The 27,500-nt window shown below is 39.7% G+C and overlaps 1 protein-coding gene across 1 annotated transcript in view; it reads left to right on the forward strand.

Moving 5' to 3' along the window:
* LOC122812774 (TBC1 domain family member 24-like) overlaps nucleotides 1-27,500 on the forward strand; it is a 168,270-nt gene that overhangs the window by 103,869 nt on the left and 36,901 nt on the right. The window contains exon 3 of the mRNA XM_044084847.1: nucleotides 7,788-7,946. Coding sequence (XP_043940782.1) covers nucleotides 7,788-7,946 — 159 coding nt within the window. The remainder of the gene's footprint in view (nucleotides 1-7,787; nucleotides 7,947-27,500) is intronic.

A 27,500-nucleotide genomic window follows, 5' to 3' on the forward strand; every position in this document is an offset into this window, starting at 1 on the left:
AGTCCTGTAATATATTTGGTGAATATGATAGCTGCACCTCTTGACTCCCTGCCCCTTGTGTGTAGAGTCATCCTAAATGGCATGGAGCAATCTAAAGGCACCATGGGCATCAGGACAGCCTGGCTGAATACAATAGAACACATATGTCATAATTAAAGGCCAGAGTGAGTTTAGCTGGTCAAGATTCAAAATTGTATAATTTTGCTTAATTAATGCTGCCAAGTTTGAACACATACAATCAGACTTTTTTAGTTAGTATAGCCTGCCAGGTATTCATTCCATAGTTAAGTAAAATATCTTACTTGTTTTGCTGATTGTATTTGGATCACTGAGTACCAGGTAGCACAGGTATTATGACACTGAGGACTGTGGATATGTATAACCAGACCACCAACTGAAGAAATTATATTCCAGAGGATGATTATAGTGGTATAGAACACAGTGGATATCTTACTATAGATGTCAAAAGCACCATTAAATACAGTTTGAAGAATTTGAAGAAAGTTGTCTCAATCGCCATCAATATCCCTCTAATCTACCTACTAAAGGGGATATAATATTTACTGTGTAGTTCATATCAAGAGCCAAACTTATAGAATAAAAACTAATCAAGTAGGGTTCTGTAGTCATGATAATCAAACATAAAATATCTACAGGTATTAATAAGTTGTTCATTTTCTAGTGGTGGGCAGTCATTAACAGCGATAGTGTACTGTTGTTATGGAATATGCAGGATTATGTTTATATGTTCATAGACTTTTACTAGGCTAATGACCACTAGGACTCTTACAAGTCTAGCTGTGCACCCCAAACCATTTGTGTCTGAAGTATCATACTGTGGGGGTGCATGTTAGTAGATAGGTAGCTAAGGATTTGTAGGGGGTGTTAGGATAATACTTTTCTCATTGACACCCTCTGTCCATAAGGGACATGGGGCCGGATTTCCCATCCAGTTTTCAACGTTTTGTTTGAATAGGGTCAGGGATGAGCTCTGTTTTACATGGATGAGAAGCCTATCCCATAGTGCGGGGATCCTTTGAGACATAGATCTGTCTGTCCAGCACATTCCTTTTATGTCAAAAGTGAAGTTCAGATCCCTGGATCTAGTTTTCTGGTACATTTTGTTTTGTGTGTGTGTAACAGATCCATCAGTTCTGGGTCTGAGGAAGCCCTTTAAACCAGGCAGGGATCCCTTCTCAGCAACCTGTAGGAGACTGAATACAGAGACAGAGCCTTTAAGTGTAGGACAGGGCATTCATGCCCCGAATTCTCCTGGTGAGAAACCTTTGTGGGTATTCCACCTGTTGCTTATAGCCACGCCAAAGGGGGCATTGTATTCAATGACAGGCCTGATAAGAGCTGAGTAGAGTGGTACTATAACTTCCTTGGACCTGCATGCCATATCCTTACTTATAACTTGGGCAACACAGAATGATTTCTTATCATCTTAACTACATAATGGGCAAAGTCCAGATTTCTGTCTACATATGCTCCCAGATCCCTTACTTCTGGGTCGAATACAGAGTAACAATAAATCCAACAGCCGTGACAGTGCCGAAACCACCAATAACAAATAAACACTGCCAGCACCACGGTCTCAATACTTAATTGTAGATAAAAAATAAAAAACATACACGATTGAGTGCTTTCTTCCCTTACACAGGGATTTCATCAGAATCAGTAATCCACCATTTAATTTGCCTTTAAATACTCTCCCCATTATAATTAATTAGTTGTTTACTTCCTCCCTTACTTAAAGTTATATTAAGTTCTTAAAAGGAAACCATATTCCATGTTTCAAACTGTAAACTTAAGAAATCCTAGAAAGTACTGTGAAGTACTGTAAAGTGCCTAGAAGAACCACATGTGCAAACCCATGCATTTGAATACCATACATTTAAAATACATTTGAAATACATTGGCAGTTTCCAAAAGGGCATTATAATGTATTTCTTGGCAATGAGTCTTAGGCCATGGCTTTGGCACCAGTCATTTGTCTGTGTTAATCCCACTCGTGGGAGAAGTTTGAGCCGAAGTTATCAGCCAGTAGTTTTGCTATGTCACCCCGATCGGTGTAAGTGGTACCATCCACCACCATTTCAGTACACTGTTGCTTTTTACCTCTAAGGTTCCAGACGTAGCTGAAGAAGGCCTTCTGACTATCCTTAGCTTGAGAGGCTATCCTGACCATGTAGTTGACCTTGTTGGACTTAATTAGACCTCTTTGTTTCTTGTTTAGTTGTATAAGAGAGCACTTGTCTTTAAAGGAGATGCTTTTCCTGATTTTGGCCATGAGTTTTTTTCTTTTATTATATATCCTGTTTAGGTGTGGATTCCACCACTGAGGTTTGATTTTTAGTGGGGTTTTTTTTTTAGTTTATTAATGGTATGGTTCAGCAGCCTTTATGCAGCCATTTTCATGTTTGTATAGTGAATAATTTTGCATATGTAGCTGTGGATTTGGAGTTAAGGGGGGGCAATGAATTTTGACAAACTGTATAGTTTGCCTTTGAAAAGTTCCTAACTGTTTCTGGTTTAGCTGAATTTTCTGGGTTGATTTTTACTTTAATGAGACAGCTTTGTTATTCAATCTCACTAGTGAGGATGCAACATGTTGGTGAGTACCATATACAGTATGTTTGCTCCTCTGGTTGTAGCATGCACTGTTCCAGGGTGTTTGTATTAATAAAGTCCAGGAAGCATTGTGTCTGTGAATTTGAGGCAGTCTACGTTTCCCAGTCTCTACAGGAGTAGTTCAAGTCAGTCATGTATAGGGTGTTTGGTTGGATGGTAAGCACTTCTAGTAAGTTTAAGTAAGAGTCATGAGGCCATAGAGACATAGTATGATATGGAGAATGACTTGCATGTGGATAAGCTTCATGGTACCATCCTTTTCAACCAACCTGGATGTATGTCTGTTGCTAAGACAGATCAAAACAGTTCCACATTTTGGCCCAAGTCTGTGCTGTTGTTGGTCTAAATGTGTGGGAGGCACTGTAGCCTTGTACTTCTGGAGAACTTTCTACAGCTTTAAACTAAGAATCATTCACAGCACAAATGTATAGATTTTCTAGAGTGAGGAGGAATTAGAGGGTGAGAAGTTTTTGTTTAGGCTTAGAGTATTGGGCAGTATCACCTTAAGGTCACTTGGAGACTTTTTCTCAATGTTAGTAGTTTTGTCTTTTTTGGCATTGCCTAAAAAAGGCTCAAATGGGTGGATAAAGTTTTAGCCAATATCAGAAAGCCTAGGGGGGACAGGTGCAGCCCATTCTTGGCAAAGGATCGTGGTCTGTTGACCATATCCTCCCATGCTGACAGGTGTTGAATCCCCCTGGAGTAACACCAGAAACTAAGCCAATTATTAAAATCAATGATTTTATGTTCATACTGTGGCATCATCCTTGGTGAAGGTAGAATGATGCTCAGTGCAAGACCCATACCTATCTGTGACATATTTTCCAAGAGATCCAGTATGTCTGTTTTTATATAGTTAAGTGAGTTATGTCTTGGGCCATCTGCACCCACATGGGCTATAATAGAATAATATTGGCACCTGGGGTGCAGTAATTTGAGTGCATGCATGCTATTGCAGATCCTGGCTCCAGATAGGTAGCTGTTATCTTTTCCTTGTCTAACCAGGTGAGTGGGGCATCTGCATGTCACACAATGGAATCCCCAATGACAACTGTATTAAAAAAAGTGTATGCTTGTCTTATGGGCTTTGAATTTGGGGGCCATTAGGTTTAGGCTTATGTAAGATATTTAGTGTTGCCTTTGGTGTGTGCTTTAGTGATTGCTGAGGAGCAGTGTTGCCAATAGGTAGCTTTGGAGGTCTTTGTGATTTGGGAAGGTTTCCTTTATGTGCCTCAGCACAAACTAACTAACTAACTGAACTAACCCCTCACCTAAACACACTGTTCATACTTAGCCTCTCAACAGGCTACATACCCATAGAGTGGTGCACAGCAACAGTTATCCCGCTCCACAAAGGTGGAGCCACAACAGACCCCGGGAACTATCGCCCTAAATACCTGACTAGCCTGGTCTGCAAGGCTATAGAGTGCATCATCATGGAATTCATTAACAGAGACACTGGGAACCTTCAAACATTGGACCCTACCCAGTTTGGCTTTGTTAAGGGCAGATCATGCCTCCTAAACCTGGTGGACTTCTTTGAGACAGTTACCAAAGCTTTAGACAAGGGAAAGGAGGTCCACACAGCCTATCTAGACCTCACAAAGGCTTTTGACACCATTTCCCATTCTGGTATTATAGACAAGCTCACCAGCCTGAACATAAACCCCTATGTCACTAGATGGGTTGCCAGTTAGCTCACTGATAGATACCACACGGTGAGAGATGCAGGCTCTAGGTCCGACTCTAAACCAGTTACAAGTGGTGTCCCCCAGAGTTCAGTCCTGGGACCCCTCCTGTTCGGTATATACGTCTCAGTGGTACAGGCAAGCACAGGAGGACTATGGCTGACCAAGTTCGCAGACGACTGCAAACTGGGGGCCATAATTGACTCTCCAGCTGATACAGACATCCTCCTCCACAAGGGTCTCACTGAGATGGATACCTGGTGTCAAAATCATGGCCTCAAGCTAAATGCCAAAAAGTGCATAGTCATCCCCTTTGGAAAAAACAAAGTACCCACAAACTACTACATACGTGGTAGTCCCCTAAATACAGAAAATATAATAAGGGATCTAGGGACCCAAGTAGATAGTAATCTCTCCTTTGATAATCATATTGCCAAGGTGGTTAGAAAATCCTTCTATGTGGCCCACCTAATCACAAAAGGGTTCACATCTAGAACAAAAGAGGTTATTGTGCCCCTCTACTCATCACTCATCATACCCCTCATAGAGTATAATGCCCCATTTGGGATGTACCTTACAAGACACCTGCAACAGCTGGAAAGACCACAGAAGTACCTGACCAAGAGGATTACTAGCCTCAAACATATGCCCTATGCAGCCCGACTGAAGAAACTCCAGCTGTACTCGGTTGCATACCGCTTACTCAGAGGTGATCTTTGCCTGACGTATAAGGCCATGACCAACCCAGAATTGATGGACATGCTCCACCTAAAAAAAACAAGTCCCCAAGAGCCACACACTCTAGGGATCTAAATCTCACCACAACGATAAATAGGATGTGATTGAGGGATAAATTCTTGTCCCAGAGACTCCCCATGCTTTGGAAAAGGATTCCAATCTACATTAGGCAGAGCCCCCTCACTAACACTCTTCAAGAGAAACCTTGATGAGTGGATGGGGAACAGAAAATTTACCCTGGGGATCACTGCAGTGGCTCTGCTGGACAGAGGCACAAGGAACTAATGGCTCTGCTGGACCGAGGCACAGTGAACTAATCTAAGGGGGTGGCGAAAGCCAACACATTCTGGCTAGGCTTATAGATGCCCTCGGGCAGATAGCCTAGTACTTACCTATGAACCTATGACCATATGACAATCTGTGTGTGTTGTGAATGGTAAGTGTGAGGAATATAGTGTGGGTATTCCTGACAATCCCATTTGTATGCAAGATTTTTGCCTTGAAGGAAGCTGTGTATTTACATCTCTTGTATACTGTGTTATTTTCTTTAATGATTAGCTGGTTGTCTAAGAACAATTGCTACATTGCCTTAGGATGCCCAAATCTACCAAGCTGGCCATAGAGACATTTGGAAATTGCATACCCATGTTGCCTGGTCCTGTAATAGCGCTGGCTGTTTAGGATTATGGATTGGGTTTTAACAAGGATATCCTAGGTAGTTTCTGGGGTTAAGGGCAAGATGTTCTATAATGTTAGGATATGGTAGTGCTAGTCAGTGTACAAGCCAACTGCTCTAAGGCTATTTGTGCACAATGTCACACTGTTTAACAGGTTTTGGATCTAATTCTAAATTCTAGAGCTGGTTTTACAAAATATAAGTTGGTACCTTGTAAGGCACTTGAAAAGAGAATATATGATGACTGGGCACAGGTAGAGAACTCACCTTGAAAGAGGGACTTAAATTATTTCATCAGTAATCCCTAGCAGTACGTATTACAGCACCATTTAGTAAGACAATACATATATACTTATTATGGAGGGATGGAGGAACATTTTCTGCAGTGTCCAGTTTAAAGAAACGGATGATTTAATGCAAAGTTATTCACACACCTATTGCTTGGAGTTATACAAAAGCAGATAAAACTGTAGTTAAGAACTTAAGTTAGTGACAGTGTGTCAGATAACAAACAAACAGTAAATATAATCTATTAGATAAAGTAGAGGTGATGGCATTTGTAATCTTTCCTGACATTATAATAAAACATAATGCATCCATCTTAGTATAACAGGAGTGTAATGAATGAACTGAGAACCTTGGGAATGTACATATCTAACTGATAAAGTGCTAGTGTAGCCTAAAATTTCCTAAATGTTTTTGTCAGGAAATTCATGATTTTTTTCACTTGACTGTTTTGCCTTTTGAAAGGATTTCATATGGTATCTTAAAATTATTCATTTAAACCACTTTTACATACAGATAGACTGTCATATCAAAAGAGGGAAAAAAAACATTTTCATTCGTGCAACTTAATTCACAAGTCTCTGCTTATTTATGTATTTGCTTGTTTTTTAGATTTGTCTTTAGAGTCTCTGCTTCAGTGATGGGAAACTGTTTTGATGGCATGCATTTTATTCAGAAGCAGATGTTAAAAGAAGTTACCTTTTTTTCACTGTTTACTCAGTTGTTTGTACAACTTGCTCTGTTAATTCATCCATAACACTCTGTGGTACTTTTACATAAAGGTATTGTTTGATCCTATTAATGACAAGCTTGAACTCCTTGTGTCACTATTTACTACAATTATTTGTTTGAGGTTTGCATGTTTGTTCCAACAGTGATTGTAACAGTAGCATCCCAATGGATCTCAGGGCCTAAACTGTCAGTGGCCTTGAGAAGTATTACAATATGATACCTATTTATCTGATAAGATTTCCTCCCAGGTCATCTCAGAAAACTATATAGCATTAAGGTATTTGGTAATAAAACCAGATGAAACACGAGGTTCTGAAGACAGACAATATATACATTAAATAAAATTTTATTCCAAATATGTAGTGTGTGTGAACTTTGGCCCCTCAGTCACCAGTATGCAAGAAAAGACTATAGAAATCAAATACAAGATCACACGGTAAAGTCTGTCTACAGTTTATATCCTTAACCCCTCTGAGAACAAATACCATTACGAGTATGAAAACAACTAAAGTATCAGGAGCATCTTTGAAAGTAGATTACTAAGTTACCTTTTTAACTCAGAGCTAACTTCACACACTTAACTAGTAAATAAAATTGCTGAAAACCTCTCCTCTTTCTATTGGTTTATTAAAATGTTTCTACTACTGGACTCTGAGCCTTTTTATTTTAGAATGGAGGAAGGTGTAGAGAATTTAATTTTTCGTAACTAACTTTACAAAAAACTGCATTCTTGATAGTGAGTTTTTTAAACTGATCTATACAGTTTGTGCTATGGGAAGTAAATAAGTTAAACTGACATTCTTTGAAGATCACACACTCAGATGCAAAAACTTGGAGCTAGTGATTCTGCAGGTAGTAAATTACTAAGCTAGTCCTGGTTACGGTAAATTCCTTAAAGGAAAATTAGAATTGGCATGCATGAATTTTGAAAATGATTTTTGATCTTTTCCCCTGGCCCTGGGGGTCTACCTATTTATAACCTCAACAATAAACTAAGCTTCTATACATACTGTGTTTTCTCTCTTTGATCATAGGCAGTCGGTCCATATAGCTGTAGACATCATGAATTTTTCTTCCGACACAGTTACTGCCCAGGAGATGAGGATGGTGTGGTCCTGGATTCCAGAGAGATTTGCCTTATTTCAGCCAGTCCTGTTATTCAGTACAATGGAGAATGGTTACAGTCTGCAGAGGTAATTTTAAAATGTGTTACTGATTTCTTTCTTACTTTTTATAAAAGGAAATAATGCAACTTTCAGCACTTTTGTTGCATAGAGTCTCCTTAAACTATGATAAAAGGGTTTTAACTACTGAAAGCCTATATTACATAAAACATTTGACTTTGTAATACATCAAAGAACCAATTATAGAGCAGGCTATTCTGCATTTTGTTACCTTTATATTTTTTTTCTTCAGATTGTCGGCTGCATAATTAAACTAGTCATAAATAAAATTACAGTATTATCCAACATATTTCATTATAAGATTTTACTGGTGAGGAAAACTTTGTGTACAAGAATTGGTGAATATCATTACATATCTGCTTGCACAGCTTCCCAAAGGTTTCAAGATTGTGCTAGGAGCTAAGGAGATCTGAACAATGTTCTTAGCCAGATTGTGCATATTTTCAGGCATTTTAATTGTGTACAAACATAAAAAGGAAAGTTGCACAAAACTGATGCAACTATTAAAATATGCTTTCCTATAACATTAAAAGACTCTTACCTAGAATAAAAAATAAATGTCCAGTTATATAAATCGTAGTCATATATAAGACTGTTATGCCATACAAGGCTCTCCCCGGAGTTCATCAGTCTGCTGTTCCTTGAAAATCAACTGCTCAAGTTTATTTGAGCAAAATCAGTGATTACTCGAGACTGAGAGGCAATGTTTGAGGAGTTTCTCCTCTCCCAAATATTATGTGACTATAGTGCTGGTATATATAAATGTACACATTTGGGGGAAGGGTGCCCAAAAAAGAAAATGATCTGCACTTTTCAATGAACGGCAAAGACCTGTTTCAAATGAATCTAATTGCAGAACTGATTTCTAAGTAATCACAGTTCTTCATAGTGGAAGCCACAAACAAAAATAGTTTAATTATTACATTAATATGATATCAGAATGGTTGATTTAAATCCTTGATTTGGGTTAAGTAAGCTATTACTGTTAATATACATTTGTAGTTTGAATCTTCAGAAATAACCTGTTAGAATGGGAAGATGGGCTAGTAATAAAATCAAAGAGTGGGATAAAGAGTTATTAGAAATGCAGGATGAAATACACAAAGCGAGACTTGAACAACAGACAAAAGACATTAGATAATACTGAAGTCAATAAAACATTAGTGACAGAATATTAAACAGTTTTAATGCATAAAGTGAAGATAGCTTTAGAAAAAAATAAAACTGCATAGTTATGCAATGACTTCAAAAAATCTTCATAGATTCATTAATAGAAGTAAGATGTTAAGCAAAAAAGCACAAATCAACTGTATCTGAAATCCTCACACTAAGCTTACTTCAGACATAGAGAAAATGCTTAACACTTTTCAAAAATTCCATGAGGATCTTAGTAAAGATAAAAGTAATAATCCTAACGATTACAAAACTATCAATTTAAAGAAAAATGTTAGTAATAAACTTAATGACAAAAAAATCTCTGTTGAATAAGCCTATTACCCTAATAGAAGTTAAAGAAGCTTTAAAACAAAAAAGAAAATGTTAAAGCTCCAGGGTTATATGGTTTAAGTATGGGATTATATTGTCTGCTTCCATTAAATATTTTCAAATTACTGAGTGACGGTTTCAGGATAATTTAGAGTGACAATATAATTCCTCTGTCATGGAACTTTTCTGTAATTTCACCTATACTTAAACAAGGAAAGGATTATAAGTTAGTTTCCTCATATAGACCTATTTCATTATTAAATGTAGACCATAAAATATTTATTACTTTTTGCTACAAGATTAAGAGATGTAGTAAATAAATGGATTGATAAAGCTCAAACAGTAATTATAGTCAATAGATTAACATATGGCAATATGAAAATGGTAGTAACTATCTTAGATTTAGCAAAAGGACTGAACGAGAAATTGGCCCTAAATTGGTTTAGATATCAAGAGATATTTTGATTCTGTAGATTGGAACTACTTGTTTAAAACTTTAGAAGTGTTTGTAGTTCCAGAACAATTTATTGGAATATTAAAAACCTGTACTGAGACTGAAAAACATATGTTAAAACTGGGTCTTACATTTCTCAAGGATTCACTTTAAACAAAGGCACAAAACAAGGATGCCCCTTGTCCCCCTTCTATTTGCATATCAAACCCTTAACCAATAGTATAAGAAGTAATAAAAACTCGATGGATTATCAATTAATAAGGATTGTCAATCTAAAATACAGCTTTTTGCAGATGATATTTTACTAACTATAGGATATTTAAATTATTCGATTGAAGAAATAGATGAGGAAATTGAAAAGTTTCAAGAAGTATCGCTGCTGAAATTTAGTAATAATAAAACTGAAACTTTGGTGTTAAATCAATTAACTAGATAGTAAGTTTAAAGATAAATATAAATATAATTGGGAAGGAAAAGTACTAAAATACCTAGGAATAAAAATATACCAAGATGCGAGTAAGATTATTAATAATACTTTTGAAAAAATAATTGAAGAAGTGATACATCTTATTAAAAAAATGGAATGGATGTTTCTTTTCCACTTATGAGGATAGGTGAATACTTATTAAAATTATTATATTGCTCAAGATTATTTATATATATATATATATATATATATATATATATGTGTGTGTGTGTGTGTGTGTGTGTGTGTGTGTGTGTGTGTGTGTGGATTTACTTCTTAATTTCAAAATACCAAAATCCTGAGGTTCAGAATATCGAATTCAGAACCTCGAGCTCTTGGAATCTCAAAATTAAGAAACCCCCCTGAAAAAGCATTCAACACATCATAAAACATGTTTTTGTAGAGGGTCAAGCCCCCTGCACCCCTCACACCCCACGCTACTTGAATATACCAACTCCGAGATCGCACTGCAGCAAGGAAAAGGGAAATCTCCCATTCCACGCTGTATGCCAATCTCCGTTCAGGATTTTGAAGTTTTAAAACTTCAGTCATATGATCTTCGATCATATGAATTTTGAAGTTTTAAGCTTTAAAATTCTGAAGGCGACCTATATATATATATATATATATATATATATATATATATATATATATATATATATATATATATATATATATATATATATATATTGCATTCAATAGCTTTAATACCTTTTAAAAGACTTTTAAAGAAAATGGAAAAATGTTAACTTCATTCTTATTGTATCCTGAAAAGCTGATAATTTCTTATAGAAATCAAATAATATTATAGGAGTATGGTAGTATTAGCTTCGCAGATGTAGAATCTTATTCTGTTGCGGCAGAGTTTAACTCTATTACACTGTGCATAGACTCAACCTGCACTAGTCAATAGAAAACCATTCTGGAGCAGACTACACTAAATTCTTACAAGTTTATCAGATATGATAAATTAGAAATATGTAACAATTCTTTCATCTGGTTAGTAAAATGTACATTAAAAGTAAATTAATTTTAATCTTTAGACTCTGCATATAAGAAATAAAATTTTAAAACAGTTAAGAAATATGTTTTTAAAACTCCATTGATATCAAAATAGGAATGTTTGTGCTTTCCCATTACACACACCTATAGATTTAAGGAAAATCATAAAAATGTTATAAGAAATTTATTAAAAAGGAATGGGTTAGTATTATGGTCTGATTGCTTTGAAAAAGGAAAAGATAAATTGCCAGAATATTTAATGAAAGATTATACATTGGATGAAATCTGATAACCAGTTAATATTATCCATCAGTAAGAAATTAAATAAAGTGTAGATGAGATGAGTGAAGAGGAACAGAACACTATTCCTCCATTATAAGATTGTATGAGTGCTATCACTGAAAGTAAATTGACCTACAAAGGAAGCTTATACATGTTTTATAAGTCAGTTACAAATAATAATAATAATTTTGATCCAAAATTCTAGAACTTTTTAGACAGTAGTGGACTGAGTGAATCAATAACTGGTAAGAATAAAACTTTGTTACTTAAATCAGTTAGTCAAAATTCTTCATGTTTATACTGGAAAGTTTTTATGTGGAAATATATACATAGAACATTTGTTACTCCCTAAAAAACTCTAAATTTAGTAAAATGACTTCTTCAGTTTGTTGGAAATGTAGTAAAGTTGTAAAAGCTGATGGGATGCACATGTTTATATATTGTGACAAATTAAATGTATGTTGGAAAGAGCTAAATATTTTTTTAAGGGATTATGGTCAGATAATTGTTCTTTAACTAGAGCAATAATACTAATGAATGTTCCAATTCCTTAATCTATTAAAGCCAAACAACAAAACATCTTCTTGAATTTACTGGCAGTAGCTAGAAAAGTTAATACAAAAAACATTGGAAAATCAACTCAGTTCCTACATTTAAAGAATTTTAAAATTTATCTGGAAGGCATGGCCGAAGGCAGGAAGAGAGGAGAAAGGCTAGGACTGTGGTAGTGAGGGTCGGAACTTTGAATGTTGACAGTATGACTGGTAAAGGGAGAGAGCTAGCTGATATGATGGACAGAAGGAAGGCTGGTATATTGTGTGTGCAAGAGACCAGATGGAAGGGGAGTAAGGCTAGGTGTATCGAGGTGGGTTCAAATTGTTTTATCATGGTGTGGATGGGAGGAGAAATGGCATAGGAGTTATTTTGAAGGAACAGCATGCGAAGAGTGTTGTGGAGGTGAAAATAGTGTCGGATAGAGTGATGTTTATGAATCTGGAAATTGATGGTGTAATGATGAATGTTGTTAGTGCATATGCTCCACAAGTTGGGTGTGCAATGGATGAGAAAGAAAAATTTTGGAGTGAATTGGATGAAGTGGTGATGACTGTACCCAAGGGTGAGAGAGTGGTGATTGGAGCAGATTTCAATGGGCATGTTGGTGAAGGGAACAGAGGGGATGAGGAAGTGATGGGTAGGTATGATGTTAAACAAAGGAATGCAGAAGGTCAGATGGTAGTGGATTTTGCGAAAAGGATGGACATGGCTGTGGTGAATACATATTTTAACAAGAGGGAGGAACATAGGGTGACATACAAGACTGGAGGAAGATGCACGCAGGTGGATTATATCTTATGTAGGAGGGCCAGTTTGAAGGAGATTGGAGACTGTAAAGTGGTGACCGTAAAAAGTATAGTTAGGCAGCATAGGATGGTGGTTTGTAGGATGACGTTGGTGATCAAGAAGAGGAGGAGGAGTGTGAGGGCAGCACCAAGGATCAAATGATGGAAATTGAAAAAGGGTAATTGTGAGGTGGAGTTCAGGGATGAGTTAAGACAGGCACTGGGTGGCAGTGAAGAGTTACCAAATAGCTGGGTAGCTACAGCAGAGCTAGTAAGGGAGACGGCTAGAAAGGTGCTTGGTATCACATCGGGACAAAGGAAGGACGACAAGGAGACATGGTGGTGGAATGAGGAAGTACAGAAGAGTATACAGGCAAAGAGGTTGGCAAAGAAGAAGTGGGATTGTCAGAGAGATGAAGAAAGTAGACAGGAGTATAAGGAGATGAGGTGCATGGCAAAGAGAGAGGTGGTGAAGGCTAAGGATAAGGCATATGAAGAGTTGTATGAAAGGTTGGACACTAAGGAGGAAGAAAAGGACCTGTACCAATTGGCTAGACAGAGGGACCGATCTAGGAAAGATGTGCAGCAGGTAAAGGTAATAAAGGATAATGAGGGAAACATACTCACAAGCGAGGAGAGTGTGTTGAGGCGATGGAAAGAGTACTTTGAGGGGTTGATGAATGAAGAGAATGAGAGGGAGAGAAGGTTGGATGATGTAGGGATAGTGAATCATGAAGTACAATGGATTAGCAAGGAGGAAGTAAGGATAGCTATGAAGAGAATGAAGAATGGAAAGGCTGTTGGCCCAGATGACATACCTGTGGAAGCATGGAGGTGTTTAGGTGAAATGGCAGTGGAGTTTTAACTAGATTGTTTAATGAAATCTTAGAAAGTGAGAGGATGCCTAAGGAATGCAGAAAAAGTGTTTTGGTACCGATTTTTAAGAATAAGGGTGATGTGCAGAGCTGTAGTAACTACAGAGGGATTAAATTGATCAGTCACAGCATGAAGTTATGGGAAAGAGTAGTGTAAGCTAGGTTAAGAAGGGACGTGATGATTAGTGAACAGCAGTATGGTTTCATGCCGGGAAAGAGCACTACAGATGCGATGTTTGCTCTGAGAATGTTGATGGAGAAGTACAGAGAATGTCAGAAAGAGTTGCATTGTGTTTTTGTAGACTTAGAGAAAGCATATGACAGGGTGCCTAGAGAGGAGTTGTGGGATTGTATGAGGAAGTCAGGAGTGTCAGAGAAGTATGTAAGAGTGGTACAGGATATGTACGAGGGTAGTGTGACAGCGGTGAGGTCTGCAGTGGGAGTGATGGATGCGTTTAAGGTGGAGGTGGGGTTACATCAAGGATCAGCTCTGAGCCCTTTCTTATTTGCAATGGTGATGGACAGGTTGACAGATGAGATCAGACAGGAGTCCCCATGGACTATGATGTTTGCAGATGACATTGTGATTTGTAGTGAGAGTAGGGAACAGGTGGAGGAGACCCTGGAGAGATGGAGATATGCTCTAGAGAGAAGAGGAATAAAGGTCAGCAGGACTAAGACAGAATATATGTGTGTGAATGAGAGAGAGGATAGAAGAATGGTGAGGATGCAAGGAGTGGAGGGGGCGAAGGTGGATGAGTTTAAATACTTGGGGTCAATAGTTCAGAGTAACGGTGAGTGTGAAAGAGAGGTGAAGAAGAGAGTACAGGCAGGATGGAGTGGGTGGAGAAGAGTGTCAGGAGTGATTTGTGACAGATGAGTACCTGTAAGAGTGAAAGGGAAGGTCTACAAGAGGGTAGTGAGACCAGCTATGTTATATGGGTTGGAGACAGTGGCACTGACAGAAAGGCAGGAGTTTGAGCTGGATGTGGCAGAGTTAAAGATGTTAAGATTTCCACTGGGTGTGGCGAAGGTGGACAGGATTAAGAATAAGTATATTAGAGGGTCAGCCCAGGTTGGAAGGTTTGGAGACAAAGCCAGAGAGGCAAGATTATGTTGGTTTGGACATGTGCTGAGGAGGGATGCGGAGTATATTGGGAAAAAGATGCTAAGGATGAAGCTACCAGGTAGCAGGAAGAGAGGAAGGCCTAAGATAAGGTTTATGGATGTGGTGAGAGAGGACATGCAGGTAATTGGTGTGACAGAGCAAGATGCAGAGGACAGGAAGAAATGGAAACAGGTGATCCGATGTGGCGACCCCTAACGGATCACTGAAAGATGATGATGATCACCAATAGTATGTAAAACTGTAAAAGCAGTGATCAGAATAATATCTATAAATCATACTAAGACTTTTAGTAGTTGGGATAGCCTTCAATTGTTGCTGTTGAAATACCAAGACTCTTAATGTGTTTATTGTATAATATTACCTTGATGATTCAATTTACTCCTAACATTTTATGACAGCATGCGATGTTGAATTTCTTCCTTTCTGTGTATATATTATAAATATGTTAAATTAATAAAATTTGCTTAAAAAAAGAAATAACCTGTTATATAAAGGACAGCATGGTAAAGTACAGGAAATAACTACTGTCTCCTCTCAGCCCATTTCAAGGTAAACATTTTGTGTTTATGATCTGTATCTTTGTGTTTGTTTTATACTGAACAAGTATTAAGGCCCCCTTTTTATATTGAGTTGTGCATGGCATTGTATATTACCCTGTTATATACCATTATAACTGTATTCACCTGACTGTCTGCCTGCTTAAGATAAAAAACTCTTGCCAAATAAAGGATGATTCTTTTTCTTGATGGGTCTGCTGTTGAAAATCCAATATCCATCTGTTAGAATGAAGACCACAATAGCTGTATAGCTAAAATACCACCTTACCTGTCATTTTGACAAATATTTTGCTCAAGTACTTTATCATGTTCTGCTTCCTGTGTATGAGGCCTACATTATAGACAATCCATTTCCAAGATAGGCAATAGCATCTATGTCCCTTTGTCTAAGATTTATTTTGTGCTTTCATTGTCCTGATTCATTACCTCATCTTAAGCACAGTCCATGCACCTAGCTTCTATCAGGATGAAAACCCATTTATATCTGACAGTATGTCACAACTCGTAAGACTAACAAATCCTTACTAGCTTGTCTGATGATGGCCTTAAAGATATGGAAATTGTCAGGCTCCTTCTGCTGATAGTTATCATCCTCCATACAGCTAACCCAGAAACAAAAGAGGACGGCAATGTGTTGCAAACTGTATGGTAAAAAAAATATTGGATGTGATATATTAGTCAGTCCACAACTATGAATAACACTTTTGTGAACTGAAGTGCCCATATGGCATCAAAATGCATTTTACACCTGCTGAAATTTCATAACTTGGAGATAAAGACTGAAAAACTCATCCTTCAGCTTGCAAAACTGATGTCTGCACCAGCAGTCAATGAGCAAGAGCAAATATACTAAACTATTTCTTACTACAGCTATAAGAAGAAAACATGTTCCATGTTCAAAAGGGCATCAACCATGAGGAAAGGGGAGTAATAAGGTGGTTGTGAGTCATAGGTATGTACTAGGCCAATGGTTTATGAGGATCTTAAGGAGCCTAATCTTACATTCCTATGTTATTTTCTAACCATTATATTTTGCATATGAATAACCTAAAGACAGACTGAGCAAGGTTATGTTGAGACATTTACATGTTTCCCCTATCCATGAGGGACAGGGGAGCTAAACCAACTGTGAATTTGCAGTTCATAGGTTCATAGGTTCATAGGTTCATACTAGGCTATCTGCCCAAGGGCATTTATAAACCTAGCCCATAGTTATGTGGCTTTCGCCACCCCTTTAGTTTGAATAAAAACTATGCCTATCATTTTTCTGTGCCTCTGTCAAGCAGTGACACTGAAGTAATCCCTGGGGTATATCTGCGATCTCCCATCCATTGGTCAAGATTCCTCTTGAACAAGGCCAGCGAGGTGCTCTGCCTCACATGTACCGGGATTTTGTTCCACAGCATAGGGAGTCTCTGGGTGATGAATCTGTCCCTCCAGCACGTTCTATTTATAACCGTGTCAAGGTTTAAGTCTCCGCCCTTGTGGTTCTGAGGGATCTAGATTTTTGAGGTGAAGCATATTCATCAAATCTGGGTTTGACATGGCCTTATATGTCAGGCACAGGTCACCTCTGAGCAAGCGGTATGAGACTGAATAAAGCTGGAGTTCTTTCAGTCGGGCAGCATAAGACATATTTTTGAGACCCTTTATCCTTTTGGTGAGGAACTTTTGGGGCCTTTCAAGCTGCATCAGGTGTCTGGTCAGATACATTCGAACGGGCATTGTACTCAATCATAGGTCTAATGAGTGATGAGTACAGGGGACGATGACCTCCCTTGATCTAGATGTGAATCCCTTCATGATCAGGTGGGCGATATAGAAGGTTTTCCTAACTACTTTAGCAACATGAGTGTCAAACGAAAGACTACTGTCAACTTGGGTCCCCAGATCCTGATGACTTTTCTGTGCTCAGTGGATTGTCACCTATATGGTAGCTAGGGGTAACCTTGTTTTTCCCGAAGGGTATGACTATGCATTTTTGGCGTTTAACTTCAGGCCATGGCTCTGGCACCAGTTATCCGTTTCTGTGAGGCCCTTCTGGAGGATATCTGTGTCAGATGTGTTTTCGACTATGGCCCAGTTTGCAGTCATCTGCAAACTTTGTCAGCCATAACCCTCCTGTGTTTGCTTGTACTTCAGAAAAGTAGATGCCGAACAAGAGTGGACCCAGGACTGAGCCCTGTGGGACACCACTTGTGACAGGCTTTGAGTCTGACATGGCTCCAGCAACTCTGACCCTGTGGGTTCTGTCGCTTAGCCAGTTTGCAACCCATCTTGTGATGTATGGGTTTACATTCAAGCTGATGAGTTTTTCGATGATACCTGAGTGGGGTATTGTGTCGAAGGCCTTTGCCAAGTCGAGGTAGGCTGTATGGACTGCCTTTCCCTCATCAATGGCCTTGGTGACTGTCTCGAAAAAGTCAACCAAGTTTAAGAGGCAGGATCTGCCTTTGACAAAGCCAAACTGGGTTGGATCCAAAGTCTGCAAGTTCCCTATGTCTTTATTTATGAGTTCCATTATGATCCTCTCCATGGCTTTGCAGATAAGACTTGTCAAGCTAATGGGGCGGTAATTTCCAGGGTCTGTGGAGGCACCGCCCTTATGAAGTGGGACCACAGTCGCCGTCGCCACTCCTTGGGTACGTATCCTGAGGTGAGGCTAAGATTAAACAGCTGTCCTAACTGTGGGTTTAATTCCTCGTTGAGTTCATGAAGCACACAGCCGGGGACACCATCCGGTCCCATGGATGCTGTGTTTTTGCCTTAGTGAGGGCAGTTCTCACCTGGGCGTTGGAGATGTTTGGGGGCTACAATCCTCTGGAATAGATATCTCTCCTTTTGGGGAGGGGAGAAGTTTGCACTGAACCTGTCAGCCAGTATGTTAGCAATGTGTGTAGGTTCAGTAATTTTCACATCATTTTGAACTAATTCTGAGCATATCTGGGAGTTTCCTCCTAGGTTTCTAACATAGCTAAAGAAGGCCTTATGATTGTCTTTAGAGTCCTTGGCGATTTTTCTCTCAAAATTTGCCTTGGATGATTTTATGAGAGCTCTTAGTTTTTACTTATAATGATCAAAGGTGTCTTACCTTTCAAGGATTTTGCTCTATCTTGTAGTAGCTTCCTCCTTTTGTTGTAGAGCTTGTTTATGGCTGGGGTCCACCAGACTGGACGCTTGCCTTTGGTACAGAGAGTCTTAGTTTTGTTTGGGATTGCCTGATCCATGCAGTCCTGTAGGTGCTGGTAGAAGGCATTTGTAAGTGATTCAGCGGTTTGAGTAATGTTTACCACTGGCTCAGGGGCCTTAAAGGAGACCACACTAGTTTTAGAAGTGTGAAATCGGCTTTTGAGAAGTTTTTCACTGTGGTCTTTTTTTGTTTCAGGTGGGGCGGGATGAGGACCTCCAGCGAGATTAGTTTATGATCTGATCTCACCAGTGAGGGTATACTTCGGTGTTGAACATTTTGATCCCATGTTCGTGATGATGAGATCAAGTATGTTTTCACCTCTTGTGGGGATGGTGACTAGTTGTTCCATGGCATTTGAGTTTATGAACTCCAGGAATCTTTGGGTTAGAGTGTTCGGGCTTGAGTAGTGTTCCCAGTCTATATTAGGGTAGTTGAAGTCACCTAGTATGATGGTGTTTGGAGATACATTTATCCCTCCAATGTTTTCAGGAAGGCCATGTGAGGTTCCTGAGTTTGAGAGGGTGGCCTGTAACATGCTACAAATTGCAGAGCAGTCTTGCCTATGGTTAATTGCACCTGGATGGTCTCCGATGCATCGTGCATTGCCACTAACCTTGAGGTGTGGGTGTCCTTTATGAATATGGACACCCCCCCTCCTTTCTTGGTGTTGTCCGGATTTTGGGGCCGGAACGTATGATATGAGGTGAAACCTGTTAGTGCTGGGGTGCTCTCAGGAGCCTTGAACCAGGTTTCTGTCACAGCACAGACATCGATGTTCTCCATATTGAGAAGGGCCTCGAGTGCGTGCATCTTGAGATTGAGACTTCTGGCATTGAGCAGCATTACCCTTAGTTTTTTCCTTTTTGGTGTTCTAGGGCGGTAGGTTTAGAATTTGAGCCTTGCCTAAAAAGGGCACTATGGGGTGGCAAGAGCCTTTGCCAATATCCGGAAGCCCAGGGTGACAGGTGCAAGCCGTCCCTTGAAGCAGCGTGGCTTGTCCAGCATGTCATCCCAGGCAGACAGACATTGGATCCCCTTTGAATGACACCAGAATTTAAGCCAATTATTAAAGCTGATCATCTTATCACTGTATTGTGGCATCATTCTAGGTGAAGGTAGGATACTGCTCAAGGTCAGGGTCATACCTGCCTGGGCTACATAATCAGAGAGCTCCTCGGCGTCCCTTTCATGTAGTCCAAGGAGGTACGTCTCAGGTCGTTGACACCAGCGTGGACAATGACTGAGTCGTACTTGTACCTGCTGTTGAGAGACCTGAGTGCTTGCGTTATGTGGCGGATTCTAGCGCCCGACAGGCAGCTTACTGTGACCTTCTCCTTACTCAGTCTGGTGAGCGGGACGTCAGTGTGTCTGACTATGGAATCACCAATGACAAGTGTGTCTGGCATTTTGTTTGGCCTTAAGGGCTGTGACTGTTTGACACTCTGACTGTGTGGTCTATGTGTTGCATGTGTTGGGTCGTGAGGTGGTAGTTGTTTGGGTGTCTGCTTTGGTGGCCTCTGCTGTTTTGGTAAATTTTTGACCAGAGCCTCCGAGTATGTCTTTGTGTGAGTATGTGTATGATTTGAAGTTGTGATGGTACCATGTGTGACTGGGTATGTATTGTGTGTGGTTGCCTTCTCCTCCTGTCTGGTCTTGCCAGTCCTATGTTGAGAGAGCTCAGCCTCCAGTTTGGCCGTATAGTTGCATCTCTCGCATGTATTTGTGTTTTGTGGGAGAAGGAGAGGATTGTCTGTGTACATGAGGCAATTGTAACATTGCCTCAATATTCCCAGGTTCACCAGTTGAGCTGGAGAGGACACTAGAATCATCCAAATTACTTTTGATTAAAAGTAAAATAAGTAGTTTGTTCTATGTAGAGAAGAGGAATGTTTCCAGAAGTGACATTCTCTGTTTTACATTACATATCCTTCCAACATCCTTTGTTTATTTTGCAAAACAGACTGAGATCCGTTGAGTGGGTATTTACAATACCATTGGATTTATGAATGTGTAATATGTCTGACAGAATAGGATCTGTTGAAGCTCTATGCATGAGACAGAGGTCACCTCTCAGTGTCTTTATTAAAGGAAGATCTTGCCTACTTTACCTTGCAGACTTCTTCAAGATGATCACCATGGCTATAGATGAGGGGGAAATGATGCATACCACCTACATTGACTTGGCCAAGGCATTCGATACAATACCCCACTCAGGTATTTTTGACAAGCTCTCTGAACTAGCCATAAATCCCTACATAACTCACTGGATTGCCAGCTGGCTCACAGATAGGACCCAAGAAGTCAGGGTCTGTGAAACCCCTACACCAAAAGACTGGCCACCAACAGAGTACCTCAGGGGCTCTGTGCTGAGGCTACTCCTGCTTAGCATGTACTTCTGTGAAGTCAAAGTTAATGTCAAATACCTCTGTCTCACCCAGTTTGCAGATGACTGTAAGTTAGGAGTTATCATACATTTCTCCCATAATTCCACAATCCTACATGAGAGCCTAAGACAAACAAATGACTAGTGCAAAAGCCATGGATTAAAACTCAAAGCAAAGAAATGCATTATTGTCTCCTTTGGAAAATCATCCACTCAAGCTAATTATTTTATCAGTAAAGCACCCCTAATAGTTAACCCAATATTTAGGGATCTGGCAGCATACAGTGGATATAAAAAGTGCACACACCCCTGCTAAAATGCCAGGTTTTTATGATATAAAAAATGAGGCCACAATAAATCATTTCAAAACTTTTCCCACCTTTAATGTGACTTATAACCTGTACAATTCAACTGAAATACAAACAAATCTGTTAGGGGAAAAATATAAAAAATAAAAAACTTACAATATGCTGGTTGCATAAGTGTGCACACCCTTAAATGAATACTTTCTTGAAGCACCATTTGGTTTAATTACAGCATTCAGTCTTCTTGGGTACACACCTGCCATCAATTAAAGTGACTCTGATTAACCTCAAATAAAGTTCAGCTGTCTTAGTAGGATTTTCCTGACATTTACTCAGTTGCCTGCTACAGCAAAAGCCATGGTTTGCAGACAGCTTACAAAGCATCAAAGGGATCTCATTGTTGAAATATATCAGTCAGGAGAAGGGTTTAAAAAGATTTCCACAGCAGTGGATATACCATGAAACACAGTGAAGACAGTCATCAAAAAATGGAGAAAATATGGGACAACAGTGACATTGCAAAGAACTGGACATCCCTCCAAAATTGATACAAAAGACAAGATGAAAACTGGTCAGGGAGGCTGCCAAGAGACCTACAGTAACACGGAAGGATCTGCAGAAATTTCTGGCAAGTACTGGTTGTGTACTACATGTGACAACAATCTCCCATATTCTCCATATGTCTGGCCTATGGGGTAGGGCTGCAAGATGGAAGCCTTTTCTTCCACAGAAAAACATCCAGGCCCAGCTAAAATTTGCAAAACAATACATCAGGTCTCCCAAAAGCATGTGGGAAAATGTGTTATGGTCTGATGAGAGCAGGGTTGAACTTTTTGGCCTCAATTCCAAAAGGTACGTTTAGTTCAAAAACAACACTTCGCATCACCAAAAAAACAAAATCCCTACTGTGAAGCATGGTGGTGGCAGTATCATGTTTTGGGGTTGCTTTTCTTTAGCTGGAACTGGGGCTTTAGTCAAGGTGGAGGGAATTATGAACAGTTCTAAATGCCAGTCACATCTGGCCCAAAACCTTCAGGCATCTGCTAGAAAGCTGAAGATGAAGAGGAATTTTACCTTTCAACACGACAATGACCCCAAGCATACTTCCAAATCAGCAAAAGAATGGCTTCACCAGAAGAAAATTAAAGTTTTGGAATGGCCCAGCCAGAGCCCAGACCTAAATCCAAAAGAAAATCTGTGGGGTGATCTGAAGAGGGCTGTGTACAAGAAATGCCCTTGCAATCTGACAGATTTGGAGTGTTTTTGCAAGGAAGAGTGGGCAGATATTGCCAAGTCAAGATGTGCCATGCTGATAGACTCCTACCCAAGAAGACTGAATGTTGTAATTAAATCAGAAGGTGCTTCAACAAGTATTAGTTTAAGGGTGTGCACACTTATACTACCAGCTTATTGTACATTTTTTATTTTTAATATTTTTCCCCTAACAGATTTGTTTGTTTTTCAATTGGATTGTACAGGTTCGAGGTCACATTAAAGGTGGGGAAAGTTTTGAAATTATTTATTGTGGTCTCATTTTCTTATCCAAAAAAACAAATAGGCCAGCACTAGATTCCAGCAAAAGAACTTTTAATACAAAAATGTATGGGCAAGAGTACACATGTATGAATATACAAAAAAACTGACACCCAAAGGGTGATGAAGCATACCAGTTTCAGCATAAAGCCTTCATCAGTGCTCTATAACAATTAAAGTTACAACCATTACATATATATATATATATATATATATATACACACACACACACACACACACACACACACACACACACACACACACACACACACACACACACACACACATCACAATCAAATAATGCACCACACAATTATCCAATCACAATTATTCATTGAGTCCTGGAGAAAATAGGCCACTCAATGTGATTATCCACATTTTTTGTTTGTAATCCAAAAGGGAATATACATTTTCTGAAGAAGTGTTTGGTTTATATATTCTATGTATAACTGAATCTAAACCTAGCAGAAGGATGTAATACCTGATGTTTATATAAGGCAGGTGTAACCGAATGGCCAACTGATTTCTTTCCGTTGGAAAGAAATCAGTGATTTGGCCATTCGGGAAAGTTGGAGTTCAACATTTTTGTGTCGAACAACTGAGAGTCGACATTTTAAGATGTCGATTTCATGATATAGACCTGACCACACACCTTGTACTTTCAGGGAACCAAATGTTGCTCCCCATCCCACATCTGAAGTGTCTGTGAACAGCTCCTGAGAGGGAAGAGGGTGATGAAAAGGGAGCCCTGGATTCAAAGACAACTGCTGAATCCTCCAGTGAAGTTCCTTTTGGAGACAAGGTAGAAGAGGAACTACAAAGTCTAGATGATGTGCATGTTGAAGCCAAACTGATGTCAGAAAAAAATGGAACATCCTCATGTGGAATTTGGCCATAGGAAGCATCGGAATGGCGGATGCTATGAAACCCAGAGTGCTCAGAAACTCCCTGGTTGAAATGGAGGCCAGAGTAAGAAGAGTTTGAAAGTAAGAAATGAGAGTTAAGGCCTTTGAGAAGGCAGGGATGCAAGAATTGGAACTGTCTAAATCCTGCAACCCAGAAAGACATGATCCTGAGGAGTCAGAGAAGGCTTTTTGAAGTTAATTGTGAACACCAGACTCCGAAGAAGGGAAATAGCAAAATACAGATTTTGCAAATGGATCTTTGGAGAGGATGCCTGAATCAGTAGGTTGTCCAAGTAAGGAAATATTTCGATGCCTTAAAGCCTGCAAAAAGCAATCACAGGAGCAAGGCATTTGGTGAACACCCTTGGGACTGTAGAAAGACTAAAGGGCAAAGCAGAGAACTGAAAATGCCAGGAAGCAGCAGAGAAATGCAAAAAGTTCCTGAAAAGAAGATGGATCGGAATATGGAGAGAGGCATCCTTGAGATCCAGAGATACCATTTAGGCCTGAGGGAGCAAGAGAGGAAACAGTCTGAAGGGACAACATCAAAAAGGAAGGCACCTTCAAAAACGTCATTAGATAAGAGAGGTCTAGAACTCATCTTCAAGTGCCCTCTTTTCTGGGCACTAGAAACATTCTTGAGTAAAACCCCTTCCCCCGTCGGGACACAGGCACCTCTTGAATAGTACTCTGAGCCAAGAGATCTCAAAGAACATCTGGGAAAAAAGGAAGTTGTTCCCAAGGAGGCTGAAGAATGCCCAAAAAAGGAGGATGGGATTTCTACACCATGAAGTACCCCTGATGGATGACTGACAGAACCCAGGAATCCTGAGTGATCTGAAGCCAAACAGGAAGAGAAAGAGAAAAGTGAAGAGAAAGAGGAATGTGGCTGAGAAGAGATGGATAATCGTACAGCACCTGGTTTGTCAGGAAAGGAAGGCTTCTGAATCCCTGACGTCTGAGTGGCCTTAGCAGGAGGAGCCCATCTGCTACAGTTTTGACCTTTAGTAGAAGGGTGATATTGCCTAAGAACTGACTTATTGGAGTAGTTTCTGAAATTTAGGCACAGGAGAAACAAACACATGTTTAAGTCCCTGTAATGGCTTCCCCTTATCCTGAGGAGACTTAAAATAACCAGCAGCTGCTTCCCCAAACTAAAGTTTATTATCCAGAGAAGCATCCATCAACTTAACTTTAATATCATCAGGTAAAGGTTGAAGCCTAAGCCAAGAATACCTCCTCATCACTGAACCAAAAACAGCAGCCCTAGAAGAGGCATTTGCTGCATCATAGCTACATTTGATAGAAAGACGAACCACTTGAGAGGAAGTCCCTAGCAAAGAAAGAGCAGAAGTTTTAGCCTCAGAGTTGGGAAGATCAGAAATAAGCTGACAAGCCTGAGAAAGGAGAGCCAGCACATATCTAAGACATGTGGGTCTGATAATTAATAGCTAGGGTAGCAAAAGTGTAAACCTTATTACCCCTTTTTTTCATGGTTCAGCTGTCCTTGTCAGAAGGCAGTAACTTAGGCAAAGGAAGGAAATGAAAACTACAGACACCACAGGGGGTCAGCAGCAGGACATTTATGCAAACAGTTCCAATCCTCAAGCACCCTATAAAATCTATTAGGCTTTTTGGGAGCAGGGGGCAGAGAATCAGGTGCCTTAGAGGTATTAGAAAAAGCATCCAGCAAGGCAGCCAAAATAGGTGGGATAGCAGCAGGTTTAGGAGATTCCAACTGCAACAACTCAAAGTACTTCCTATGGATATCAGAGACATGAGCACAATCCAACTTAAAAAATTCCATCATCCTAGAGATTGTGTCTCCAAAGGAAATTTCCTCAAAAGTAGTATCAGGACTATTTTATTCCTCCTCCTCTGACCCATAGTCCAAAGGAGAAGGCATCTGAGTAGGGATTCTTCATCAGAATCTGACTCTTCCTCAGAAGAATCCTGTCCTCTAGGCCTTTTAAGGGGAGTAGAGGACCAAGGAGGAAAAAGAACAACCCCCCCCCCCACCGAGGAGGCTTTAATAACATCAAAGCAATAAATAACCCCTAGGTAAAGGCCTGCCACTTACTTTGTGGATCCATAAGAGCAGAAGAAACATGTTTAGTTTTTTGTTTCTTTTTAAGGGCTCATCTGTCCTATAAAACTGAGAAAGCTCTGACCGAGGATGGCATTTGATAACCATAAAAGGAACTTCTTCCCTATCTACAATCTGCGGAACCCCCCCAGGCTCCTCAGAAATAATCAACCATGGTTCCCCCTGAATGTCCGAAACGGACACCTTCAAAGCTTTGTCAGACATGCTGCCAGCCGGATCCTCACTAGCCTCCAACCCGGCCACAGCAGAGGAATCCAACAACACTGCCTCCGGGTTCATAATGACGTCGAAAGCTACACCTAGCAGAGGCTGGACAATGGAAGAGTCCAGTTTTACCTTTTTTACCTTCTTCTTCTCTAATGCCTGAACCTCTGGGTGGTAAGTTCTTTCCATTGTATCTTTAGCAAGAAGCTTAAGTTGTTGGTTCTCAAAATACAAGGAAAGGGAAGAAAGACGACTATGAAGAGGTTTTGGAATGAGCGCCTGACAAATCGAACAGGACGTATGTTCGTAAGAAGTTCCTAGGCAAAAAAGACATTTATCATGGCGGTGTTTATGGGAAATCTGTCTCCCGCATTGGCATTTACCCTTCCTGGATGACATTAATCCCAACAGCAACAAAAAAGCCAATCAAAACTAAAAACCCAACAGGGTACTTATCTGCAACAGCTCAGAGGAGAACAAAAATGTGTCCAACTGGCAAAAAATGGAAGAAGGCAAACAGATTGATGATCAGAAGAAACGTTCATGCTGGTGGCAAAGAAGTTCTGAGGATGGTACGCCTGAAAGTCACCTTTATGTCCTATGCTATGTGAGGAGTGTAGGGGTGATGTTCGGCATACCTCAGAGCAACAGTAGGCTTTGGTAGACTGGCCGAACATTGGACTTCATGGCAGGTAATCCTATTGGTTAAGAATACTGCAGCGGTGAATGTAAGGACATCACAGTTTTATCAATAATACTTTCTAGAAACTAATCACAGAAGTGAATGTTTCATGTGGAAGGGAGTAAGTACATGAACAGGAGAACAGACCTGGAAGCCAGAATGGATTCTCAGAGACAACTCGTGTATCAGATCTTTAGAAAGATTTTGCTGGGTTTGGTACTTTATCTTAAAAACATTCAATTGAGTACACCAGGATTTCATATTAAAGATGTTAAAGGAAAGCAATTTAAGGGGTAAGCTGAGCAGTCTCAATAGCTCAACAGATAACACACTTGCATTTGATGCTAAAAGATCAGTAGGCTGTTGGCTCTATTCCCACACCAGGTTGTTTGATTAATTTTCCAATATTGACACTGCAGTATGCTACCCTTTGGATGAAATTTTAAAACAAGGCACTATCTGTGGGAAGCACAGGTGGATGTAAAAGATTCCACAGTTCTTATCAAAAGAAGTACAGGAAGTTCCCTTTTGCCCTGAACAAATTTTCCATAGTCAGTATGAATGATACCTTGGGTCTTCCCTGGAAAGAGGCCATTGACCTAGTGGGATTAATCTGGTCAACAAAGTATAAATAAATAGCATGTCTTTATGAAGCAGCGGTACT

This window comes from Protopterus annectens, chromosome 10.part0 (assembly GCF_019279795.1).
Source record: "Protopterus annectens isolate FY-2018-M chromosome 10.part0, PAN1.0, whole genome shotgun sequence".
Taxonomy (NCBI): domain Eukaryota; kingdom Metazoa; phylum Chordata; order Ceratodontiformes; family Protopteridae; genus Protopterus; species Protopterus annectens.